This window comes from Ambystoma mexicanum, chromosome 1q (genome assembly GCF_040938575.1).
Source record: "Ambystoma mexicanum isolate Mex_15411 chromosome 1q, UKY_AmexF1_1, whole genome shotgun sequence".
NCBI classification, from domain to species: domain Eukaryota; kingdom Metazoa; phylum Chordata; class Amphibia; order Caudata; family Ambystomatidae; genus Ambystoma; species Ambystoma mexicanum.
Genome location: NC_090922.1, coordinates 1,253,073,021 through 1,253,093,113, shown reverse-complemented (window position 1 = coordinate 1,253,093,113; position 20,093 = coordinate 1,253,073,021). Strand labels below are relative to the sequence as shown.

General features: G+C 46.0%; 1 protein-coding gene across 1 annotated transcript in view; it reads right to left on the bottom strand.

Moving 5' to 3' along the window:
• C1QH1orf87 (chromosome 1q C1orf87 homolog) overlaps nucleotides 1–20,093 on the bottom strand; it is a 333,284-nt gene that overhangs the window by 152,232 nt on the left and 160,959 nt on the right. Inside the window, exons 5-6 of the mRNA XM_069642765.1 lie at nucleotides 963–1,226; nucleotides 610–731 (exon numbers count right to left, since the gene is read on the bottom strand). Coding sequence (XP_069498866.1) covers nucleotides 610–731; nucleotides 963–1,226 — 386 coding nt within the window. The remainder of the gene's footprint in view (nucleotides 1–609; nucleotides 732–962; nucleotides 1,227–20,093) is intronic.

The following is a 20,093-nucleotide window of genomic DNA, read 5'->3' as shown; positions in this document are numbered from 1 at the left end:
TCAGTATTTTGGAAATTCTGGTATCTGCAAATGGGCAGTCTTGGGTAAAAGTGAGGATTTTTGTTTAAGGCTTCTTACCATTTTTACAGGATTAATGATGTGTACGTTTAATTAGCCACAGTACTGAAGGCCCAAATAAGTAAAAACACATAATTTGGTAGTAATGTCTAATCTGCAGTGGTAAATTAAAACACTGCCAGGGCACTGCTAGTCAAAATGAAGGTAAGGGGAAGAATCAGAGTCCTAGGAGAAGATGCCCATGCTAATTCTGCTTGGAATCTCTGACAGCGCTTTGAAACACATTGTGTATAGGCGCTATATACATAAACTATCATATCATATCATATCACATTTGACATGAAGAACCATACCATCTTTCTGCAATGACTGTAACTAATGGGAGTTGGTCACTTCGCAGTCAAGGATCTGTGGTAAACTAAGCTGCAGGCTGGTGTCTCAGAAAACAAACTGCGATCACATGGATGTTCCATGTGAGGGGGAGAGCCTGATTAGCCCTCAGACTGAACCTCTGGCACAGGGCTTTATTACCCTTCTACACAACATGATAATCGGGCATCTTGGGCATAAACATGTAAATATTGGAAGTACCTTTTCATTTGATTGTCCAAATCTTGCTTTTTCGTTGAAGTCTCTTGGGTAGGTTCTTCAACACTTTTCATGCTATTTGGCAAGGCCCCCTTCAGAATTTGAAGCAGCTTTTCATAATTTACCTACAAGGGATCACAGCATATATTATACTGTCATGTCACAAAATATTGAACTTAATCACACGAGTCCTCGTTATCCCAGTGGTTTGATTCTCATGTCGCCCTTTTGGCACCCAACAATTGACTTTTCAGTTGCTTCGAGGTATTTCTTTAAAGAAAGTGAAACAATAATTAGAAACAATAACAGCACACTGGGTTTTCGTTATTTCCAAAAAGACGTTCATATTACTCTACCAGTTCTGCGTCTTTTGGTTTGGCAGACATCCTGAAGAGTTTCTGGATGGTTGGTAAACTCAGGGGGAGCTCGAGCTTCAGGAGCAAAACGCTGATCTGAGACTGACGGAGGGAGCCAGACATGGTCGGATCCAAGTTTTTCAGCTCCCTTTGAAAATTGTCACATTTCTGCACACTAAAATTATCCAACTTCAGTTCATTTCTGATTGTAGTGATTAGAGACTCCTCTTCACTATCAGGGTATATTGGCCTTTTGCAGCTATTCTGAAAAGTAGAAATGAAATTCATAAAGTTTTGATTAAAATACAATAATATGTTGTCAGTTTTTATGTATTGGTTTTATTGGCAAGAGTATAGACTTGGCTGCTTCCTGCAAAAACTAGCACTGATATCATTTTATAAAGTGATCTGCTAACAGTGCAATGCCACATGTCTCAAATGATATGCTTTAATAATGTTTGTAGTCCATAATCAATGTAGGACTAATTTATCTGAAAGGTGCACACGAGAGAGAGGCAAGGCACACCCTAGTGAAAAAATTAATGAATAATTGAAGCATCCCCATTGACCCAGGATTTGTAGTAATGCAATGAACAAGCTTGAAAGGGACCCCAATCAGGCTCAGTCATCTCACGAGCATGTCAAACTGGCACACAGAACCTTTTCTTTTTAAAAGAGGATGCCGATGTTTAGTGCTGACACATGTCTCCATGCAACATTGGGTGATTGATTATGGTTTGAATATTGCCCAAACCTATGTCATACCGTAGCCGAAAACTGAATCTGTGGGCAAGAGCTAATGGATGGTGGAGAATTTGTATGGGTCTAGAAAATGTCTTCAAGATATAAAGCTGGGCAAAGCCATTCATCAGTACAACTTAGGATGCAGTAAAGGTAAGTGTTGAATCAATTAACCTGGGAAATTAGGAGGGCCTTACAATATGCATCTGTTGATCTCTATTTTTTTTAATTGTATACATCAATGTCAAAATCAACAAAGCATACAAAGGAAGATCAATAGCAAATATTTCACATCACAGATAAAATAAATACCACCCCAAATAAAAGATACAGGAAGCATAAATTAATCATGAAATTAGCAATAAGATTGGTCCGGTAGTACAACAAAAAGAAGTAATTTCCCAAAATCAAAAGTCAAACATCCACAATTCCCCAGGAACTCAAAAAAAGATAAATACAGAGAAGGATATGGGGTTGCAAAGTATAACCGGACCCAAATCTACGGATAGATTTTTTCCAGCCTATAGATGCAAAGATTTAATAAAGCCAGCTAGGGCCAGCCCTTCCCGTATAGTGTAGTTCTCAAGGCAGTGTTTCCATATTAGATCTTCATCATATAGATAGGGAGACACTGTCAGTGGCTTTAAGAGATTCACTCGGCGGGCCTGTACCTGTAAGGAGGGGCATTCAAGTTGATCTCTGAAAGTTTGCACCACATTTACAGCTCAGAAGTGTTGATCATACCCCAAAACAATGCTGCCGAACTGCCCTGCAATCTGCATCAGCCTTTCTCATAATATGTATTTGGACTTATCAGAAATGTTACAGCTTTTCCTAAAAGATACATCATACTGTGAAATATGTATCACATCAATTCTTTGTGTTTAAGAATTTCATATATTTTTACAAGCATGCCTCCAAAACATGCTTCAGGATCCCTCTGAAACGTTCATCAGATTTTCCACAAACATGCTTCTCTAAAAGAAGAATGAAAAGTGCCCCAATATATACATCATATTTCCCCAAGTTTGTTATAAAATTATAATGTAATTAAGAGTGGCATTTGCACATATCACTCTATTTTATTACCCCAATTGGCTGTCATCCTCGCATAATTTCTCACTATTTTGGCCGCAATGAATCTCGAATAAAAACCTGACGCGCCTTCAGAGATGCAGTTCATCATGTGACCACTAGGTGGCTCCCTGTCATTCAATAGTGGTCGAAGCACCTGCATGCCCTGCCCCCAGCCACAAACAAGAGCATGATATCGACATCCTTTCAAGCACATAGGGGTTTAGGCGCCTGGCCCTTCTCTGCAACATTGTTGGATGTAAGGCTGCCTGGTTCACCCTTAAAAAAGTGAAGACTAGGGTTTGATCCTCAGGACATTGTCATCACCTGGATTAACCCCTCAATCAATCGGGACCAGGTTTCGAGCCCTACCACTAATGTTATTTTGCCACCCTATACTATCGACACTTCTGAGCATCATGGACTTTTCTTTTTACAGTACAGGGCGTGTATTGTGTTCGGCCCATGTTTCATATGTTAATTATAAGCATTGCGCAGTAGATAACCACTGTATGTACAGTAAATGAATAAAAAAAAAAACACCACAACACTAGGAACAACGCAAACCTACAGGGGGTTACCTCACGTGCTTATGGAAAGTTATGCTAGGTACAGGACACTAAGGAGGGAAAGTGGATGGCATCCTGTGTCTTGGAGCAGTGCTCTAGTCGCAGTGAAGACTCTAACAGCTACATTTCCTTTTCCATAAAAGATGTAGTATGCATGGGACATATAATTATTATTATCATTGTTTTTGTTGTAGCGGGCTTAATACCTGAAGAGGTTTCTAAGCGCAGACCCGGGATTCGAACCTGTGTTGTTCTGCGATGTTGTGCTTCCATGAGATATACTACCCGTATTATTGGCATCTTCATTATGAGGAATCCAGCCCCTCACCCCCAAAAAAACACCAGCTTCTTAAAAATCGATGTCCAGCTGAAGCAGTCTTCCTTTTCACACCTTACTGAGTGCTGCATGCCGATGCCTACCCTTTTCAGCCTATCAGAGCTATCATGGGTACATGGATCGAGCTGAGCCCCTCTCATTGCATAGTGACACGCCAAAAAGAAAAACATAAGGCATTTGCATTATAGACCAGTGCACACCGAGGGAGAGATTGCCAAGTGCACCATTACTGCTTGTTCAATTCTGAACACAGTATTTGTCAAGACCTGATCCAACAGCAACAATCTCTAAATGGAGCCCAACATGTTCTACAACAGGCAACAGACCAACCCTGCAAACAAGCACCTTCAGCAAGATACTAACATGCAAGCCTGCCATGAAACGGAAGAGACCTCAGAAGGGGAAGGAGAATGTGACTCCAGAGACCTAGAAAATCTGCCCACCTCTGTTGAAGAACAAGGTCTTCTTCACTGTCACTGGCAGCTGCACTCCATGTCAGCTATGGTGTGTCTGTGGTGGCCTAGAAGGACAACAGGACGCCTGGAGACGTTCTAACTGTATTTATTGAAGGAATATAAAAGGTGGATATTTGTTGTCCATGTATGGGGCAGGAGCAGTACTCACAGTTGCAGTCAGGGGCCTCCTAGATACTTCACTGGAGGCAGGGTGTGCACGTGGATGGCACGCTGTAGGCTTCCAGGGCACCCATGAGGCCTCCTATGGCATTGGACTTACGCTCCTGGAAGCCAGGCTCCATAGCCTTTGTGATCTGTTATTTAGAAGTCTCCTTATCAGGAGCAGCGCTGGAGCGGACCTCTTCCCTGGCGCTCCGCCAACGTTCTCTTCGGAGTGCGGGTCCTCGCGATCTCATTGGCCCCGAGATCTCGCGATACCGTGCTCCTGAGATCTTGCGACGTCTCCACACAGCTCCTTTGATGGGAAAAGGATGGATGGTCATTCCATGACAAAGTCTGCAAATTTGGTGGGTTTTCTTTTCTCTCTCTGTGGTCTGCCTTGATCTAGGAGCACAGCAGGGTTGTGAGAGCACTCTTGTGGAGATGCGGGTGGATCAGGTTCTCCTTATCTTGCCTTTCGCTGTGACTCCCTGGGGGGGCTTGAGGAGTCGGTGCTTGAGAACTCGTTGCGGTAGGGTGACTCCGAAGCATCTCTTTCTGACTGGCGAAGGTTGTCGGGCGGCTCTTGTTGGTCTTGATCTTCTCTGGTTTCCCACAGTGGCTGTTCGACGGATTCCTTTCTGCGGTACATGGCCACCCTTTCTAGATTCCATTTCCTTCCGTCGCTGGTGCAGATGTGGTTTGACCCTTTCACAATAACTTCTATGGGACTACTTAGAGCCGGGACCGACTGGAGCCGGTCGTAGTGTCTTTTTGGGGAAGGCGTATCTTCACCAAATCGCCTTTGTTGACCACTGTGTGGCGAGTGGCTCGGCGTGTGTCCCCTTGAGCCTTCATGGCTTCTTTGTTTCGTTGCATACCAAAAACTACGCCTTTCATGTCCACATCTTTGTCAGCCCTCACTTGGTGGAGCCAGGGGGGCACCAGTGTGGATGCTGCCCTTCTCCCCCTTAGCAGATGGAACAGTGAAATGCCTGTGATGGCGTTGGGAGTGAGGCGGTGGTCTGCAACGGCTTCCTTGACCGTTTTGTACGGGTCTAGGCCTGAGGCATGCCCCAGTTGCAGCGCCCCTTTGATAAAGCGGTTCGCCCGCTCAACAAGCCCATTGGCCTGTGGATGGTAGAGGCTTGCTCTCCGCTGTCGAACATTGTTGAGTTTCAGAAATTTCTCCATTTCTCGAGAGCCCAACTGGACTCCATTGTCCGTCACAATGTCCTCGGGGAGGCCTTTGCGCTGAAATATGGCGGTGAGCGCTTCGATTACTGTGTTCGTGGTGAAGTCTGCGGTGAAGTCAACTTGGACCCACTTAGAGAAGTAATCAACTGTGACTATCCCATATTTGTGTTCTGGGGACATGCTGTCCAGGGGCCCGATGAAGTCCAGCCCTAATTCTCGCCATACCCCTTTGGGGACTTCGGTGGGCAGGATGGGGGCTTGTCTCACAGACAGGCGCTTGCCGCTGTTCGTGCATTCGTGGCATCTTTCAACCATTTGCCATATGTCCTGATCCATGCCGGGCAACCAATAGGCGTTGCGTAACCTGCGTCTGGTCATGTTGCAGCTCAGATGGCCTGATTGTGCTCTGCACAGTATCACTTTGCAAATTCTGCCGGGCGGGATCACTTGGTCACCTCTCAGAATTAGACTGTTCATTGTGGTGATTTTGTCAGTCACTTTCCAGTAGGGACGTAGGCCCTCAGGGATTGCTCTTTCATCAGGCCACCCTTCGCGGACCCAGGCTGTTACGCGCCATAGGGCATTGTCCAGCTCGTACTCCTCCTGCCAGTGGCGCTCGCTCAGGTCCATGTACTCGCCGTTCCGCAAGTCACTTATTGAGGCTACGACACATTAATCTTCCAGGAATGCGGTCCCAGGGGTGTTTTGGTTCAGGAGTCTGGACATGCAGTTCGCTTGTGCATTTTTCCAACCGGCAATGTGGGCTATCTCATAAGTGTACTCTTGAAGCTTTGCAGTGATCCTGGCCAGCCCCCGGGTGGCAGCCTTGGTGCCGCCTGGGCTCAACATGTGAATGAGGGGTTTGTGGTCGGTGACCAGTCTAAATTTCGTGCCCCAAACATAAGATCTGAAGTAGTCGATGGCCCAAGCACATGCCAATATTTCTTTTTCTACGGTGGAGTAATTTTTTTCCGCTGATGATAAGGCTTTCGATGCAAAGGCCTCCTATGGCATTGAACTTATCTGGAAGCCAGGCTCCATAGCCTTTGCCATCTGTTATTTAGAAGTCTCCTTATCAGGAGCAGCGCTGGAGCGGACTGCTTCCCTGGTGCTCCACCAACGTTCTCTTGCGATCTAGTTGGCCCCGTGATCTTGCAAGGCCGAGCTCCGAGATCTCGTGACTTCTCCTCAGTATCTCTTTTCTTTCTCTTCCCCCTATTGTAAGGCATTGCATATTGCAAGTTTATTGCTATTTAAAGCATTAGATACTATATAGAGGTATAGTACTGTCTGTTGTGTTCTTCCCTGTACAGCTCATTATATCCCTTCCAATTATGAGCATCTCATTCATTTTCTATTGGCATTGAAAGAGTTTGATACTGTAGCGTTATGTACCTGTTCCACGGGCAACACCGGGGGTACCGGCCCGTGGCCCCATTTAACGTGGGCCCAGGGCCGTTATCCCCCGGTGTTGCCCGGGGAACAGGTACATAAGGCCATTAGCACCATGGGTTACCAAAGCGGCCACCCGGGGTGCTAAGAAAAAAAAGATTTTCCTTCCTACAATGGGACGCCGTGCACGTCCCGTTGTAGGAAGGAAAATCCTTTACCAACATGTCCGACGAGCCCCTCTTCCCTTTCCATGGCTGCCGTGGGAAGCCGAGAGGAAGGTGTGACGGCGGCGGCGAGGGCCGACAAAGCCGAAATAAGGTAAGTGGGGGAGTGCCAGGGGATAATAAAGAAAACGGGGACGCAGGGTGGGGGGAACATGGTGGTGGGGAAAGCCGGCCGTCAGGCGGCTTGGAATGCAGGCTTCTACCAGCATTTCAAGCCTGCCTTCCTAGCCATCTGATTGGCTGGCTCCCCTGCCCAGGGTGCTAATGTATGCTATTGTACTGTCTGTTGTGTTTTGCCCTTTGCAGCCCATTACAGCCCTTCCCATTGCGAGTGTCTTATTTTTATTGGCATCGAAAGGGTGTGATACTGTATTTTAGTTGCTTTCCTTCCACCTGAGAGAGCCCATGATATCAGCATCCAGTATGTTTCTGTTCTTTAGCACCAGAACCTTTGCCAGTACCTGATGACGTCTTGGATGAGACATTGCTACGGAATAATACGATTGAGTGGGAGAACGTTGATGGGCCAGACCAATGTGCCTAGTATCTCGACAGCTGGATGGAGAAGCAAAAAGGGGATCTTAATGATGAGGCTGATGTTCAGTAAGTCTATGAATGTCAGTAACCTGAAGGAGGACTTTTGAGTGTCCGCGTTAAAATGTGAAAACCTGCAGGGCTGTCCCCACACGATGTGCACCGAGATGCAGATTATTTACTCAGAAATGTGCACCTAGAAGCAGCTCTTAAGAAACAATGAGTACCTGCTAATGATGATGGTGCAAAATGATGAAAAGGGGCTTGCTATAAATAATAGATTTGCAATATGTTGAGCAGCAGTCCCATTATTATTATCAAGAATAGGATAGAAAAGCCAACTTTGATGGGTATACCGTCATTTCATCGACGGGCTTTTCATCGGGGTTTTTTTTGCCGCGATTTAAAAAAAAAAAATATATCGATTTCTTTTTGGGGTTAAAAATTAAATAAATTTGGTGTGTGTCTAGGGGAATATTAAAATAATTAAACGGATGGGGGATTTGGGGTGGTAACCCCCCCCAACAAAATAAAATAAATCCATGTTTTTTTTTTGAAAAACAATCTGCTGCAAAAACCCTGCGATGAAAAGTCTGTCAATGAAATCACATAGAACCCTTTGATGGGGCGGGAAACAAAGGAGTTCCTACTTCTTAATCGGAGGACTACGATAGTGTCATTTGTGCACATACGCTTCACAGTGGATCACACCAAGCACATTAAGGACAAGATAAGGTAACACATTTTTATGACTGCTTCGCTGACATGCCTGGCAGTTTTGCGTGTCCACTTACAGGCTTTTCTTTTTTTTAACACAGGTTTTATTGCAATTTGTACACATACAATAACAGTGCAATGTATAATCATGCACATATTCATGAACAGTTTCAGTACTGATATAATGAAGATCTCAGTCTATGTAAACTGATCCCACAACTAGCCCTCCCTCCCTCCTCCCGAACACCTTCTCCCCCTGTGTTGCCTGTGATATTATTACTTAGTCTATGTATGTGGTGCTTTCCTAGGGTTGAGCTGCATGTGGTGTCTACGGGGGTGTGTTTGTTGTCTCAGTTTCTACTGCCACTGGTACGAACAATGTCTGTGTCAGTGTATTTCATGCTATTATGTCCTCACTAGTGTCAGAGAGGTTTAAGTTTATTGCACGCCTCCAAGCTGCTGTTTCGGCTAATGCCCATTTTTTAAGATCGCCGGCAATGTATTATAAGGATATAATCTATAAAGGTATATTGTGAACCAACAACATGCTATAAAGGATTAATATATACGGGTGATCTGTCTGAGATAGAGATATGTGTCTTGCTTGATTAAATCAACGTGATAGTATCACTGCGCATAAAACGTAAACGTACAAAAGGTGCAAATGATGCATAAAGTAGCTTCAGATATTGCAGATAGTTAGCATACCAACAGTGTATGGTAAAGGAATGATCTATAGGGGTGATTGGTCAAGGAAGGTTGGTATGTCGCTTACTTGATGAGCCTTCATTGTGGTATCAATGCACACAGTATGTTGATACTTAGACAATGAAAATGCAGTAGGTGCAAATCATGCAGATAGTTAATGCAATAGCTGACGCAATATTTTAAAACAGCCCCATGTGACGCTAGGCTAAAGTGGTGATGCTATACGTTTCTATAATAGGTTGCATGAAAGTTACTTGTGTGGGTTCTACTTCATTGTCACCTATGCCTATGTTTTGAGAAAATCGTGTGCCTTCAATTGTGCAAGTTAGTGCCTGTAGAGGTCACAGGTAACAAATATAATTGGTTGCTTCATTGATTGCACCTGGGGTGAGAGAATCAATACGGTTTATCCAGTAAGTTTTCTTATGGTCCACACATTTGTTAAGGTTTTCATGTGTGTTGCATTTTGTGAACACATCCACTATTTGGAACCATATTTGGCTGATGAAATGCTTTTTTTAATTCTAATGATGTGCTTCTGCCGAGTTAGTGTTGTTGGTCCCGATGCACAACCTGTGCTCATTCCATCGCTATTTACCTTGGCCCTTGGATTGGCCGAAGTAGTATATGCCACACGGGCATTTGATGGTGTAAATTATGTTGGGTGTGTCTCATGTGGTGTAGCAGTTGATTTGGATTCTTTCACCTGTGCGTGGATGGTTAATTGTGTCACCTTTGATCACAAAGTTGCAATTACTGCAGGGGAGACAAGGGAATTGTTAAGCATGGACAAGGGTCTGTACGAACTGCACTCCAGTGGCGGTTTGTTGGGTTTAAGAAGAGGTAAACTATGGATTCCCTTAAGCTAAGTGGGAGGAGGCCGGAGTTGTGCACGTCGGTCAAAGTATTCAGAAGGAGCCAGTTCCACAGGAAATTCCTTATAAAACTCGTTAGGCAGGCCATCCGAGCCCAGGGTTTTTCCGGTAGGCAGTGAACTTGTCGTGCTCATTAATTCTTCTGCCGTGATCGGGGCGTCTAAGTCGTCGATTGCTGCTTCATCGAGCCTAGGGAGATTTATCTCACTTAACACTTCTATATTTACGTGCGTGGTTGTGGGATTTTCCTGATATAAAGTACGGTAGAATTCCTAAAAAACGGTGTTAATCCCCTCTTGGGTATTGCATGTGGTGCCCTCATGTGTGTGTATTGAATAGATGGGTACATGTTGTTCTACTCTTTTATATAGCGAGGCTAGCAATCGGCCTCATTTGGTCCCTTCCGCATGTTGTCTCTCTATGTATTTGGAGTAGCAGTACATGCCCAACTTTTCTCAGCAACTCAAGCATTGTTGAGGTAGAGCTGTTACATTTGCCTCATCGTTTCGTTGGTCCGTGTGTGATTCTGTTTATTTTTGCAGTGCCTCTTCCGTGGAGGTAAGTTCCCTACAAATCGTGGCTTGAAAGCTCCTTGACTTGGCTATTGCAGTGCTTCTGATAACTACTTTTAAAGCTTCCCAAAGAGTACCTGCGCTGGAGACAGTGCCAGTGTTTTGTAAGAAAAATTCTGTAATAATGCTTTTAATATGATCTCGGAAAGGGGTGTCTTGTAGGGCTTTGCTCCTAAGTTTCCATGTTGAGATTGGGGGCATAGAGGGTACACATTACCACTTCAATAACAGGGGGGTGTGGTCTGATAAGACAGTACTCTTATATTCTGCTGTTGTTAGATTGTTAGTCAGATCATTACCCACAAAGAAGTAATCAAGCCTGGTGTGGACAGCATGCGGTGTAGAGGTGTGTGAATAATGTCTGGAGTGTGGGTGAAGCGTTCTCCAAATATCTACCTGATCAAATGATGTCAGAAGCATTTGCAGGGACCTGGCTGGTGGGGAGGACTTCAGAAATGTTGTGTCTGACCTGTCCATAGGTCAGAAACATTTAAAGTCCCCTCCCATCATGATGTTGCCTTTTCTATATGGACCGAGTCTAGGGTATAGCGTCTGAAAGAAAGCCGCCATGCTATGGTTGCGAGCATATGTATTGACTAGGTAAGTGTCTACATTTTCTAGGAGCCCTTGTATAAGTACCATTCTGCCTTCATTATCCGTTTTAAACTGGGTCACCTTAAAGAGCACAGTTGGTGCAGTCCAAGTCAGTACTCCACAAGCGTATGCTGAGTAAGGGGATCCTATAACACGTCCTCCCCATTTCCTTGCAATTAGCGCTTGTTTTTCTGCCGTGATGTTGGTCTCCTGTAGTAGGGCAATGTCGATTTTATGTCTACGGAGATACGTGTAGACTCTGTTCCTTTTCACATAATTTTTCAAGCCCCGGACGTTACAGGTGAGCAAATATAGGTTGTTAGCCATTATTATATATTCAGTGCAATTGGAATTAGTATCCAGGTCCAACTGACAAACCCCCCCCATCGCTACTCCTTAAAAAAGAGTGCAGCATTATGAGACTTGTTTGCGATTCAGCGACTAATACAGGCAAAACAAATTTCCCCAACTCCCCCAACTAACAACAGTTGCCTAGCATTGTTACCCATACTCAGGTGCACCCGCCCCTCGCGTCCGCATCCAGGATCTGGTCCCGAGGCATATGTGCAGCAGATGGACGCAGAAACAAGCGTCAAAGAGGAAAAACTCTGTGGGCGGGTTGGTAGCAGCGGTGGGATGGGTCTCTTCTTTTGGCAACAAGGATTAAGCTCTTAAAGTGGGTCCTGCCACTTAAAGTAAACTAGTTGATGACTGTGATCTTCAGAGACGTCCCGCTCAGTCAGTGACCCGCTTGTCCTGGGATCCGCAGCAGGTGCCCAGCTAGTTTTTTCAATTCTGTCAAAGTGTAGTAAGCAATATCCCAGTCTCTAGATCGTGCCTGTCATAGCTTCAGAGGTGTCTCTTTGTTTAGGCAGGGTGGTATTGCTATCTGTAAGAGGGTTAATCCTTTCGAAGGGATTGTGTCCTCCGACGTATTCCTTATCTATGATATTTGTATCTCCAGCTTGCTGGCCTCGGAATTTTTTTTTTCCCAGTAGAGGGTACTGTGCGTCGACATCCGTCGAGTAGGTGCTCTTCGACGGCCACCGTATCGACGCCGACGTCATCATGCCTATAAATGGCCACGCGCAGCGTCCGTTGCTCAGTTCCGTTTTTTCCGCGCTTCGTGTGCCTCGGAATACCGTTGCTCAGTTCGTCAGTCGATATATATTCATATTTCCTCGAGAAAACTGACTCGTACTCGATGGCTTCCTCCTCCGACCCGACAACTCCTCGGTCCGGTTTCAAAAAATGCCGAGACTGTGGGAAGAAAATGTCGTTGACGGATCCTCACAGGATCTGTTTGTGGTGTCTGGGAATCGAACACCAGTGTTCGGAGTGTGAGGAATGCCTATCCATTACGGCGAAAGCCTTGAAGGAGCGTAAGGGGAAGCTCGAGAGAGGTAAGTCAGTTTTAACTTCCTCGAACGTTTCCGCGGTAGAGTCGAGACATTCGTCTCCTCACCGTCGAAAGCATTCTCGGTCTAGGTCTCGAAGTGGCTCCCACCAGTCTTCGAGGTCTAGACACTCGAAAAAAAGACAAAGAAGATCCCCTTTATCGTCGTCTTCTAGTTCCCCTGAAAGAGTAAATTGCCCCACAAAACATAGCTCTCAAGCTGAGTGGGAGGAATTCAGAAAAAAGATGTTAAGCGTCTTCGAGAAAGCAGCCTCGACCCCCTCGAAGTCAGCTGATGGTGATACCCCGGGTGAAAAGCCCAAAAAATCTAAACGCAGCGAGTCGAAGCTCCCGGCGAAAGAGTCGACCCGAAAGCGCCATGAGCCATCGGGAAGTAAAGCATCTTCGACGCCATCGTCGAAAGCCCCTTCGAAGCATAGATCGGCGCCATCGACGCCGTTATCGAAGGGTTCTTCGACGCATCCGTCGATCGAGTCGACGCCGGCGTCGACGCCGACATCGACGCCGATAAAAGAAAAACCCACGGCTACTCCACAGCCAACGGTTACACCGAGAGCTTCCGACACGACGCCGAGAACATCGTCGACATCCTCGAGCAGGATTCCGATCCTCTCGAGTTCTTCGAGGCCTCTTCCAGTTTTCTCGACGCCTTTGTCGGCGCCTTCGAGGATTTTTACATCGGCGTCGACGACATCGACCTTTTCAAGGCCACTGATGATGGCTCCCTCTGCCTTAGATATGGGTTTTATACCATTTCACAGACCAGAGCATCCCCCCTTAACTTCAATTTTTGAAGAAAGGGAAGATTCTGATCAAGAAAGGCCTTTTGGGCTGCAGAGGACCACATTACCTGAACCAGAGACTTTTGCCTCTGAGGAAAGAAGGTTGAAAGACCTTCAGGATGCATTACAGGAAGCAAGCGGCCTAGACACTTCCCCAGAAGTGGAATTTGTCAAACCAGACCCAGGGGAACATGCTGATACCCCTTATAGAACCCTAATGTCAAGAATTATGGAGTTCATGGGTTGGTCTACACCTTCACCTGTTTTTCAACAGGATGACCTCACAGATATTCTGGATAAAGGTCCACAGGAGGATCCTGTGGTTCCCTTTCATTCTGCTTTACAAAGAAAGATTTTAACTAACTGGGAAACTCCTGAAGTTGTCCCTGCGGTTAACAAGAAGTTGTCAGCGAAATATAGGGTATCTGCTGCTGACCCTGAATACCTATCTAAGCACCCTACTCCAGAGAGTCTTGTGGTCCAGGCTGAAACTTCATCAGGCAGTACTTCTGCATACCCCACTGCTCCTCAGGATAGGGATGATAAAAAATATGATGCCATGGCTAAGAAAGTCTTCTCGGCCTGTAGCATGGCTTTAAAATCTATTAATGCAACTTGTACGCTCGCTAGGTTCAGCCACACTCTTTGGGAGTGTGCTTCATCGGCGGCTGACTGCATACCGGAAGGAGAAGAAAGGGATGCATTTTTAAATATCATCAGAGATGGTAAAGATGCAATGTGTGAATCCCTTCAAACTGGCATTGATTCTGCTGACAGTATCAGCAAGGCCATGGCGGCAAGTACCACAATCCGCAGGCATGCGTGGTTGAGAAAGTCCGGCTTTGCTTCTGACGTACAGGCCAGACTTTTAAATATGCCCTTTGACGGCTCTTCCTTATTTGGCAAAAAGGCGGATGACAGTTTGGAAAAACTACAAACATCTAAAGCAGCAGCCAAGTCACTAGGAGCTGCAATCCGACAAACTAATTTTCGTCCCTCAGGATCCTCTTGGAGAGGAAGGTCCTTTCCTATTATTCCTCATATGGAAGAGGCAGAGGACAGCCGGCTCAAAGAGGCCAAGGAAAATTTACCCATGGTGGACGGGGTAAAGGAAAGAAAGCCGCATCAGCAGGAGCAGGAGCCGCTTTACCTTCGGCAACTGCATCAGCCGCTCCCAAACCACTCTGAGGTCTCCCATCACAAGACACCTGTAGGGGGCAGGTTAACTCACCATCTGACGGAATGGCAGGCTATTACGTCAGATGCTTGGGCATTGGAGACAGTTGCCCAAGGTTACTGCCTACCTTTTCTACGCATCCCTCAGAGTCATCCACCGGGGAACAGCTCTCTGAAAGTGCTGGATCCGCTCCTCTTGCAGGAAGTTGTAGACCTGCTAGAGAAAGGTGCCATAGAACCGGTACCCATAGCGGACAGGAACAAGGGCTGGTACTCCCCCTACTTTCTCATACCAAAGAAAGACGGAGGACTGAGACCCATCCTGGACTTACGAGAATTGAACAAGTTCCTCAGGAAGGACAAGTTCAAGATGGTAACTCTCTCTCAGATCCTTCAGGCCCTCCAGCTTCAGGACTGGTTGGTATCTCTGGACCTTCAGGATGCTTATTTCCATGTGCCAATCCATCCCAAGCACAGGAAGTACCTGAGGTTCGCAATTGGCAACTCTCATTATCAATTTCGAGTTCTGCCATTTGGGCTGACCTCCGCCCCGAGGGTCTTCACCAAGCTAATGTCGGTTGTGGCTGCAAGTCTAAGGAGGGAAGGGATTCACGTCTACCCATACCTGGACGATTGGTTGATCAGAGCAGTCTCTTGGAACAAGCTCGGATCCAACTAGATTATGTCTGCCACTCCCTTCACAGGCTGGGCTTCTCCCTCAATTTAAAGAAGTCACAGATGATACCATCACAGAGACTCCAATTCATTGGAGCAATCCTGGACACGTCCCTGGGAAAAGCCTCGCCACCAGAGGTGAGGGCTCAAGATATTCTGCAGATGGTCACCAGGTTTCAAAATGCCCAACGTCTACCAGCCTACGACTTTTTGAGGTTGCTAGGCCTCATGGCATCCTGCATATCCCTTGTGCCAGAGACTCGCCTGAGAATGAGTTCCCTTCAGTGGGCACTGAGGACTCAGTGGTCACAATTCTCAGGGAGGATGACAGATCTCCTCCGGATTCCGGACAAGGTAGCCCACGACCTTCAATGGTGGACCTCTCCAGAGAACATCTTGGAAGGAGAACTGTTTTGGCAACCATGGCCGGAGATAACAGTAGTCACAGACGCCTCACTCACGGGGTGGGGAGCCCATGCCAACGACTTGACCATCAGCGGTCGTTGGTCTCCATCGGAGTCCAGACTACACATCAACCTGTTGGAGCTGAGAGCCATCAGACTGGCACTGAAGGCTTTTCTGCCGTCTGTACGGGGGAGAAACGTCCTGATAATGACGGACAATACAGTGGCCATGCACTACCTCAACAAAAGAGGAGGCGTAGGGTCACTGCCACTGTGCAGAGAGGCGATGCAGCTCTGGTTTTGGGCAATTCAGGAAGGAATCTCTCTATCGGCAATTCACCTAGCCGGAGAGAAGAACTTGACAGCAGACGCTCTGAGCAGGCAGAACACAGTCTCCCACGAATGGGAGATAGCTCAGGAAGTCCTTCAAGAGATCTTTGCCCTTTGGGGAACCCCTCAAGTGGATCTGTTCGCCACCAGTATCAACAGGAAGTGCGACAGATTTTGCTCAAGGGAATTTCCCCCGAGAGGAGCTCTAGGAGACGCATTCGTAGTGGACTGGGAGTTCCCACTTCTGTACGCGTTTCCTCCGGTCCCCGTCATTCCTCAAATGATCAGGAGGTTGAGAAGGTTTCGGAAGACCATGATCCTAATTGCCCCGGATTGGGCCAGGAGAACGTGGTACCCGGACCTTCTGGACATGTCCATCTGTCCTCCAATTCGTCTACCGTACAGAGAGGATCTTCTCTCGCAGAAGGGAGGTCAGGTTCTCCATCCAGCCATCAAGACCCTCAACCTTCACGCTTGGTATCTGAAAGGTTGAGGTACAAGGATTGGGACCTTCCAGATGACGTCATGGAGTTGTTGCTTTCGGCCACAAGACCAGCAACTAAGACTCTATACCGCTGCCGTTGGAATACATTTTGCAACTGGTGCAGAGAAAAGAATATCGAACTCTTTTTATGTGGTACACCTGCGGTGTTATCCTTCTTACTTTATTTGACAAATTCAGGCCTTCAAGTTGGCACTATTAAGGGCTATCTCGCAGCGCTATCGATCTTTAAGCGCACTGCGGAGGAGCCATCGTATTTCAAAATTCCATACAATACCTGAAAGGTCTAACTAATGTTTACCCTCCAAGACCATTCCAAGTTCCCTTATGGGACTTAAATCTCGTTTTAAACTTCCTAAAGGGTGCTCCCTTTGAACCACTCCATTCTTGTTCATCGAAGTTTCTCACCCTCAAAACTGTTTTATTGGTAGCATTAACATCTGCTAGAAGAGTTAGCGAGATACAAGCCCTATCTTGTAAACCTCCCCATACAACTTTTCACAAGGACAAAGTAGTTCTACAGGTGAAGCCTAACTTCCTCCCAAAGGTAGTTTCGGAATTTCACATTAATCAGAAGATTACTTTACCTTCATTCTATCCTCCTCCCCATCCGGGGAAAGAGGAAGAGAGACTACACAGGCTGGACCCTGCCACATGGTCATCCGCACATACCTTTACCAAATTTTATAGCCTGGATTCCTCCTCTAGTCAAGAGACTAGATTTGGCAAAGCTGTGTTACACTCTGTTCATTCTTAAAGGGTAATATAGCATCTCTTACTCCCGCCTCCAATCACATACCACTGCTATGGGAGTCTATCATAGATAAGGAATACTTCGGAGGACACAATCCCTTCGAAGAACAAGTTACTTCTTACCTTGTAACGTTCTTTCGATGGGATGTTCCTCTGACGTATTCCTTATCGCCCCTCACATCCATCCCCGCAGTAACATTTCCCTTGTGGTTGCAGCTTACGCTCCTTCAAGGGTAGTAACCATTCATACAATAACTACTTTACTCTACAAAACGGAACTGAGCAACGGACGCTGCGCGTGGCCATTTATAGGCATGATGATGTTGGCGTCGATACGGTGGCCGTCGAGAAGCACCTACTCGACGGACGTCGACGCACAGTGCCCTCTACTGGGAAAACATTTTTTCCGAGGCCAGCAAGCTGGAGATACAAATATCATAGATAAGGAATACGTCGGAGGAACATCCCATCGAAAGAACGTTACAAGGTAAGAAGTAACTTGTTCTTCTCTGTCCATCCACACTTGTGCCTCTTCTGGAGGTCAGAGAATAGGGCACGGTTTTTGTAAAGGACCTTTAGTCGAGCTGGATACATTAACATGTATTTTAGGCAACCATTCCGAAGCCTGGCTTTAGCCGATGAGAAGTATGCTCTGCTTTTTTGAACTTGGAAGGTGTAGTCGGGTACATGGCTAGGTTTGCTTCCGCTCTTCGTATTGTGCCACCTTGCCTTGAGTAGGATAGGATCTTCTCCCGGTCTTTGTAATTTAGGACTTTTGCTATTATAGGTCGTGGAGGTGCCCCTCGCAATCTGATCACCAGTCTTATGTATTAGCTGTTGTTGTTTTTTTTTTTATATATGGTGTTAGTTTTAAAAGATACTTATTGTGTTGTTCTTTTTAAAGATGAATATAATGTAAAATTATGTATGCAAAGGTTGGTTTTATCAAGATGTGTAAAGTTTAATGTTTAAACTACATCACATCTAAAATAAATAATTATTATTATAAAATGATATCCATGAACAGTTATCCTAAACTTGCCTTGCATAAAGGGCAGGCAGTAATGGCCCATTTTACAGATATACATCCATATCTTTCCAAGTGACAAAAGGAGCTTAACACCTGACTAAATAGCAGCCTGGTGCCACAAGTCTGTATTAGGACACAGTTCAATGCGAGAGGAACATTAAACTCTGACACAACATACACAATGACGGATCATAAATAGCAGGCGGCTGGAAGAAAGAGTGCCAATATATACTACTCTGTCGTCGTAGCTAGGGTATTCAGTTCAGCTAATTATTAGTATTTTGTTTGTTCAAAACGATGCTGATCGTCAAGGGGCTAGGAACCCGGGCACTCTGATACATGGAGGGGCCACCTATAGCTGTCAAATGAGTGTTAATGTTAATGTTAAAGGACATTTGTACCGCGCACTATCACCACGGGAGTGGTACACAACACCTCAGATACCAAGCTGCCAGGCTAATTGCTGCTCCACGCATACATATGCTTTGACCCGATATACTTCTGCACTACTATACCTGTCAACAAGTAAATAAAAGCAACAAAATAATATAAATAAAAACAAAATATTTATAAGGGGTTCTCTAAAATATGTGCAGCATTTTCATTCCTGTCCATTCTTCTGTAGCAAATAACCAATCTCCTAAACTGCGTCTTTCCTCTGCGATTCTGCACGCCTAATAACAGCAAAAGAACGCACACCTCAGCCAACCAATCAGGAAACTAGATTCCAATGTGCATTAAGGCTACTCACGATTTTTCTAACAAAAACGTTATGCTTGGAACCGCATGTAACAAATTATCTATGCACTGATGTTCTCCGTTCCACCCCAACTGTCGAGAAAATCAGACAACCTAACATGCGCCTATCAATAACAGCTGCCTACTGCTCTTGCCTATTGTTGTCAACTGTATTATTTTCTTGTGGAAATGGATGGCAATGGTGAATGTGCTTGACAGAGAATTACTGAAGTTGCCAATATGGTTAACAGTGTGTTACGAATCCCATGATGTCGTCACTGCTCCCGAAGGGAGAGCCCCTTCACATGAGGCCAGAGTAGTGAGCTCACTACCCGATAGTCCCCCTGCGGGTTGTACTCAGCGGGTGGATCTCATGGGAGGGGAGACCCCCTTTGGGACCAGTGACAACTATCTGGGAAAAATGCGATATCCCTACCCAACACATGACCCTGGTGCCCCTCACCATAATTACCCCAGCTTTCCCTCCTCACACCTACAGTCATATCCCATCTACTTTGCTAAGAGAACTCCAATAAAGAACATTGAAACAAGAAAGAGGACTGGTGAGTTACCATCCCAATTCTCACTCAGTACTGAGACAAGGAAGAAGACTTGTGAGTTACGGCTTCAATACTCTTGGTAATAGGACGAGGAAGAGGACTAGGCAGTTCCCATGTCAAGACTCACCTGTGACTGAGATGAGGATGGAATGCAGAGCAATACAGAGTCCATGTTGGAGCCACTGCCAGCAGTTTATTGGTTCATGCTTGAGAGTTGGCCAGAGCAAGTTGAAAACTAACGGAGGACTTGACACAGTGTCCAGCCCTCCAAGTGAACCGTGAGAGAAAAGGCGAACCGACAGGCAGACGCCCGCTGACCAAGATGCTGTACAAGGGAGAAGAGGAACCGGGGCTGGTCCAGGACGGAAGGACCGCATGGAACAAGTCTCCAGACATCCCAGAGGTCAGGGAACCGCAAAGGCGAATGAGCACACCGGTCCCAAGCTGAAGAAATTTATAGAGCCGGTGCAGGGGGAGAGAACCTCCCGAAAGGAACAAGAGTACTGCTCGAGAGCCTGGCTGCGTCAAGGGAGTTGGCACTCACATATACCACGCAGCCGGGTATGCAGGAAGCCACAGGGGCTTGCAGACTGCAGAGAGAATCTTGAAAAACGCC